This window comes from Garra rufa, chromosome 3, assembly GCF_049309525.1.
Source record: "Garra rufa chromosome 3, GarRuf1.0, whole genome shotgun sequence".
In the NCBI taxonomy this organism is placed as follows: Eukaryota; Metazoa; Chordata; class Actinopteri; order Cypriniformes; family Cyprinidae; genus Garra; species Garra rufa.
Genome location: NC_133363.1, coordinates 51,185,965 through 51,192,929, shown reverse-complemented (window position 1 = coordinate 51,192,929; position 6,965 = coordinate 51,185,965). Strand labels below are relative to the sequence as shown.

At 35.9% G+C, this 6,965-nt stretch overlaps 1 protein-coding gene across 1 annotated transcript in view; it reads left to right on the top strand.

Moving 5' to 3' along the window:
- The window catches only part of LOC141331606 (active breakpoint cluster region-related protein), a 21,943-nt gene extending 15,592 nt beyond the window's left edge, over positions 1-6,351 (top strand). The window contains exons 18-25 of the mRNA XM_073836655.1: positions 21-118; positions 236-340; positions 1,334-1,494; positions 2,937-3,076; positions 3,481-3,615; positions 3,748-3,853; positions 4,026-4,146; positions 6,105-6,351. Coding sequence (XP_073692756.1) covers positions 21-118; positions 236-340; positions 1,334-1,494; positions 2,937-3,076; positions 3,481-3,615; positions 3,748-3,853; positions 4,026-4,146; positions 6,105-6,194 — 956 coding nt within the window. The 3' untranslated portion in view covers positions 6,195-6,351. The remainder of the gene's footprint in view (positions 1-20; positions 119-235; positions 341-1,333; positions 1,495-2,936; positions 3,077-3,480; positions 3,616-3,747; positions 3,854-4,025; positions 4,147-6,104) is intronic.
- Positions 6,352-6,965: the final 614 nt, after the last annotated feature.

The window sequence follows — 6,965 nt, the reverse complement described above, 5'->3', positions numbered from 1 at the left end:
TATTTCATTTGACCTTTTAGGTGCATATGTGTGTGTGGAGGTAGACGGCTTTGAGTTTTACGACAGACGAAAACAAACCCGGCTTTCAGCCTTCGGTGTTACACCACAATGGGATGAGGTGCGTGGGTGGAAGCCATTATGAATTTTTAGAAATTAGATCATGCATTCTGTGATTTGCCTTGTATTTAATATACTGAATGGATTTGAATTTATCACTATGTGGTATTGTGTATAGGAGCTTGTGTTTCAAGTAGATGGAGCTAAGCAGCTGTTCCTGGTATTTGTGTCTCAGTATGAGAATGGCACACAGGATGACATTGTGGGCAGGGCGGTTTTATATGTGAGTTTTCATACTTTTTGCTTCATTTTGTGTCAAATGTATTAGGGATGGTTTGATACGTGTATTGGTACCGTTCGGTTCATGGACAAATTCCAAATGGAAGTGAGTATCCCTATCACCTTTGTGGAGGGACTTAGGGCACGTGCATGTCATAATGTAGTCGTTTGCAATTCACTTGGCGAAGGAAGCGATGTAATTTCCTCATTATTATCTTCAGTTGGGATGTTTACGTGACAACACAGCATGGTCTCTGTCAGCAGATGTCGCTGTTTTAATGTCATTAATGTCTTTTTACTGTTAGCATAACTAAGCAAATCTGCTTAGTCCCCCCACAACGGTTATAGGGATGATCACTTCCATTTGGAATTTGTCCGAGAACCGAACGGTACTGATACACGTATCGAACCATCCCTAAAATGTATACAGTTTTAGTTCAGTCTGTTTAGTTATTAAAGGTTGTATCAGCGATTTCTAGGCTGAAAAACAAAGTGTCAATTTCAGCTGACCTTTCATCACGATCCGCTCGTTGCCTGCCCCATAAATTGTCTGTGAAAAAAACGCATCTCTCTGGTCAGCCTAGGGTCCGAGATATGCCAAAAAAACAATCGGCACTACCAATCTTTCCACACATAAACAAACATTGTTCCAACCAATCAGCGTCAGGGGTTTGGTGTTGTGGACTTTCGCTCCGCCTCCCTCACGTCCCTGCACCAGTAGGAAAGTCCACAACACCAAACCCCTGACGCTGATTGGTTGGAACAATGTTTGTTTATGTGTGGAAAGGTTGGTAGTGCCGATTGTTTTTTTGGCATATCTCGGACCCTAGGCTGACCAGAGAGACGCGTTTTTTTCACAGACAATTTATGGGGCAGGCAGCGAGCGGATCGTGAAAAAAGGTCAGCTGAAATTGACACTTTATGTTTTAGGCTAGAAATCGCTGATACAACCTTTAATGCGATGCATAAAAGAGCTACATATGTGTGTGTTTTACAGCTGGACCCTGACAACATGTTGAAGAAGTGGAAGAAAGTCACTTTGGGCCAAGCTGATGTGACCTTGTCAATCAAGTACATGCCCCACCCACTCGAGCCTCCTAGCACCACCCCTCTAGTACAGGAACCAGTGTTCTGTGTGCCGATTGGACAAGTGGCAATGTGAGTTCACAAATTAAAAAAATTACTACGACTATAAAGATGGTGCAGTAATATTATGTTGTTATTAATTCAGTCTTTACTTATTACTAATTAATAATAAGTTCTTTAAAGGGGTCATCGGATGGCCATTTTTTTCAGTTCATATGATTCTTTAGGGTCTTAATGAAAAGTCTAATATACTTTGGTTAAAAATTCTAAATAGTAGTGTAAAAAAAACTTTTACCTTGTCAAAATCAGCTCTGCAAAATATCAGCTCATTTTATTGCATGGGCCCTTTAAATGCAATGGCGATAGTATTTGGACTGTTTCAGCTCGGTGAGGGCGGGTTTAAGGTAAGACGCTCGTGTCAATCAACTGTCACAACGACAAGAAGCTGAGAATTAACTGATTTTAAAAAGGGGATATTACTTTTAAAGATTAAAGAAAACACTGGGTTGATTTTTATCATTGTAGGGTGGTTGTGTACACAAACTACCAACTAGGGCTGTGCAATATATCGAACGATATTGTGAGGCGCGTTTAGTCAATGAAGCCGGTGCTTTGATTAGTAGTAAATCTCCATCACGTGCGTTCCGCTCAGGTTCCGCTGGAGCGGCAATTGATACACAGAGACGTAAATCTCTGACAAGCTACGCCATATCGAGCTTAATATCGCATTCGAGATTACAGAGATTACAGGAATAAATACATTTTAACATATACTTAAACAGAAAGACGTTATTTTAAATAGTAAAAAAAAAACATTTTATAATATTACTGCTTTTGCTGTATTGTGGATCAAATAAATGCAGGCTTGGTGAGCTGAAGAGAATCCTTCAAAAAACATCTTACTGTTCAAAAACTTTTGACTGGTAATGTTTTTAAGCAGCTATTACTTGTCTCCAGTTTAACACGATCCCTCAGAAATCATTTTAAAATAACTAATGTAATATAACCATTATAACATTTCTTTTTGTTATCAGTTGAAAAAAGTTGTGCTACCTTATATTTTTCTGGAATCAATGATAATGTTCAAAAGTGCATTTACTGGATTTTTTGTAGCGTTATAAATGCCTTTACTGTCACTTTTCATCAATTTAACTTTTACCTAATATTTATTTACTTAAAAAACGTACTAACCCCAAGCTTTTGACCAGTAGTGTATATAGATATAGTAGCTTCTGGTTGTCAAATATGATAATAATGTGATGAACTCCACATGTGGTTATTCTGCTATGCACCTGTGTTAAGTGTCTAAATAATCTGTAAAATAGGAGGAAGATTGTGTCACAATTCTAATAAACTTCCTTCGTCATGAAGTTTTAATGTGCTAATGTGCACGTCTGTCATTCTTGTTTTAAAGACGTGTAGAAATAGAGGTGTTTTGTCATCAAAAAGGAAGAGGAAAATGAAAACGGAATAAGAAGAAATGCCTAATTGTGTCTGTGTTTGTGTGTTTACAGGCAAGAGAGTGTGCTGGTCCCTCACATTGTCCGTTCCTGTGTGGAGGAAGTTGAGAGGAGGGGTTTGAATGAAGAGGGGATCTACAGAATCTCAGGATCCAGCAGCCAGATACAAGCACTAAAACATGCATTCAACACTAGTGAGTGTGTGTGTGTGTGTGTGTACCTGGTATTCATCACGTTGTGGGGACCAAATGTCCCCACAAGGATAGGAATACCAGTAGATTTTGACCTTGTGGGGACATTTCTCAGGTCCCCATGAGGAAACAGGCTTATAAATCATGCACAATGAGTTTTTTTGATGAAGTAAAAGTATGCACAATCTCCTGTGAGGGCTAGGTTTAGGTGTAGGGTAGGTGTAGGGCGATAGAAAGTACGGTTTGTACAGTATAAAAACCATTACGCCTATGGAATGTCCCCATAAAACAAGTAAACCCAACATGTGTGTGTGTGTGTGTGTGTGTGTGTGTGTGTGTGTGTGTTCAACTGTCAGCAGATTCTCACAGTACTTATCTCAAAAGTGTGCTTCTCTCTCTCTGTGTAGATTACCGTGAGGCTGTGAGTAAACTGAGGACTGTAGATGTGAATACTGTATCTGGCACTCTGAAATTGTACTTTAGAGAGCTTCCTTTACCTCTCATTCCCTCTGAGCGATTCAAGGAGCTTGCAGATGCACTAGGTGAGGCCTTCACACACCTAAACAAACAGTTGCACAGGTCTGTGCATAAACATGCATAATCATCATGATAATGGTGATGAGGAAGCTTTTGAAATGATAATATACATCTCTTTCTCTATCCTGTTGAGGCAGATATTGCCGATCCATATCTCAGAGCCAACACCATGCTGACTCTGTTGCAGACTTTACCAGATGTAAACCGCAACACTCTTCTCTTCCTCTTACATCACCTGAGACGGTACACAACATCCTTTCAGCACGTAACTGTTAAAACACTGATTTAGTTTCACCCCAGACTGACCTGAATAACTTGTGGCATTGATGAATGTAAATAAGAAAAAGATGTTTCTTTGTTTTATTTTCTTTCTCTCTTTCTCATGCATATATTTCTTTCATTTTGTGTTTCTCAGTGTTGCAGAAAGGAAGGATGAGAATAAAATGTCTCTGAGTAATTTGGCCACAGTGTTTGGCCCCAGCCTCTTGCGCCCCCCAGTGGCACGTATCGACATATCTCAAGAAGTGGAGGTTCAGGTGGGTTGTTTCTATTTTACGAAATAAATGTTTGAGGTGTCCAGTGTAGTACTGTGGTGTTATAAATAGTACAGTGAGAAGATTTCCTGGAAGCCTGGGCGTTTAGGCGCACATGCAGTTTTCTGTATTCTGGAGTTTGTTTTAGAAGAAGTGAAACAATTATCTACCTTTAGTGGATATTTGAGTATCTTCCCTACAATTGCCTGGACTTATGAAATAAGGAGGAAAAATCCCCTTTCTGTGTTTTTTTTTTCGGTCAACAAGAAACCAATAATATAATAATATACTTTTTTATGTTCGTATTAACTTTATTAAATACTTTACTAAAGCCAAGCCACATTAAAATCTCATAAAGTTAATGCATTTTTTAATCATCTTTGCATTAATATTTTTCTTAAAAAAAAAAAAAAAAGCATATTTCTTTCTAGCTTTTTGTTACTTTCAACTAGGGCTGCAAGACTTGGGGGGAAATGTAAATGCATTTTTTTGGGATTATAAAAATTGTGATTGCAAACAAAATGCATTTTATATATAATTTGACCGTATTTCTATTATTATTATTATCACTAAATATTAAACTAAATAAGAAATGTTACTACACTGCAATAAAAGACTTATCTTACTTAGTATTTTTTGTCTTGTTTCTAGTCAAAATATCTTAATATAAATTTAGATGCATTTACTAGATAAGCAAAATGACATAAGATATTTGGTCTTGTTTTAAGCAAAATGCACTTAATTTAGTTTTTTCCCCTCTGGAAACAAGTAAAATGATTTGCCAGTGAGATAAGTAAAATATTCTTTTAACAAGAGCATTTTACTTACCCCACTGGCTGATAATTTTACTTATTTTAAGCAAACTGCAATTAATTTAGTTCCCCCTCCCCCCCTGGAAACAAGACTAAATATCTTATGTCATTTTGCTTATCTAGTAAATGCATCTTAATTGAAGAATTTTTAGATATTTTGACTAGAAACAAGACAAAAATACTAAGTAAGATAAGCCTTACTTTGCAGTGTATTGTAATAATCCACTGTAAAAATACTATTTAGAATAAGAGTATTTAAGTAAAGTAGAATAATAGTAATTGTTTAATATTACAGTACAACTGTAAATTTACAATTTACAAAAAAAATATTTCTTAATTTTCAGACATTAAGAGCTTTAATTCACTTTATAATCACTTCTCTTTACATTCACTCTAAACCAGTCAGCGCATATATTTATTTTATTAAATCTACACTACATCTACATAAATCAATGGACTACTAGGCTATATCCAGATATTTAAATTTTATTTCAATTAATCATGCAGCACTACTTATAATTGTTGTTTGAATATTATTATTAATAGTCTTCTTTTTGACTATTAGTTATTTAAATTTTTCTCTAAGTGTCACAATGATCAAAACAAGCAAGTAATTAATATATACACCAGTTTAACCCATTGACTTGTGTGTTTTTAAAATTGTGCGTATTAACATTTCACGGCTGAAAAAAAATACGTTCTGATGTTTACTCATGTTTATTTCGTGCTTTAAGTAAATATGAAAGGATGAAAGCCACTTGAATTTAAGCAATACAGTGTCATGTCTGTCATGACACATTAAAGAGACACAAAACAGTATTTAATGTTTGAATTTCTTTAAAACTGACTACATTTTAACCTTGTTTCATACCAGAAGTAACCTGCTCTGTCTTGTCTGTCAGTTTCCTCTTTGCTCCACATTGTATTTTTTATTGCGTGGAACATGACATGTAGTGTAAGAGTGGCATGGCTTTAATGGACATACAGTAGCAACAGTAACTAAAGAGGGCATGTTAACAAGTGTGTTAACAAATTGTCTGATTAGTCAGCCAATCACAGTGAGGAAGAGAATGAAAATATTGGCCATTATTGCATGGACAGGGTGAAAAGCCAGTCATAGCCTTTTGTTTTTTGTTTTTCTGGGCACAGGTTCAGGTGATTTTTCTCTATCTGCAATGTCAGAACCTTCCGGAAGCTCTTCTCACAAGACATCTGGATATTGATGAGCTAGAGACATGAGCCTTCAACAACTAGACTCCTTTTCAGTCTGCGTATCCATGGTCATCTGTATATTTGTACAAATTCTGTTTAACTCATTTTATTTTATAATGTTTATTTTATGATGAGATGTTGAATATTTTATTCTCAGGTTTTTTTAATGTCATTAAAAAAATTACATGAATGCAAGTTGACTATGTTTTAGTGCTTTGATATAAAGATCCAGTCGCATTAAATTTTGCATGCAAAATCCACGCATTCTAATAGAAATTTATGCAAATACTAGGAGTTTTACAATACCATAACAGGTCAGAATGTGGACACTTAAAGGGATAGATCATCCAAAAATGAAAATTCTGTCATTAATTACTCACCCTCATGTCGTTCCAAACCAGTAAGACCTTTGTTCATCTTTGGAATACAAATTAAAATATCTTGGATGAAATCAAAGAGCTTTAGACCCTCTCACTAATATGTTAAAGGCCCAGTAAGGACATTGTTAAAATAGTCCATGTGACATCAGTGGTTCAACCTTAGTTTTTTGAAGCTACGAGAATACTTTTTGTGTGCAAAGAAAATAAAAATATTCTAGTAGGTTCATAAAATGAAGGTTGAACCACTGATGTCACATGGACTATTTTAACAATGTCCTTACTACCTTTCTGGGCCTTGAACGTGTCAGTTGCATTGACATCTATGCATAGTCAGAAAACTCTTAGATTTCATCAAAAATATTTTAATTTGTATTCCAAAGATGAACAAAGGTCTTACGGTTTGGATTGTGATGAGTAA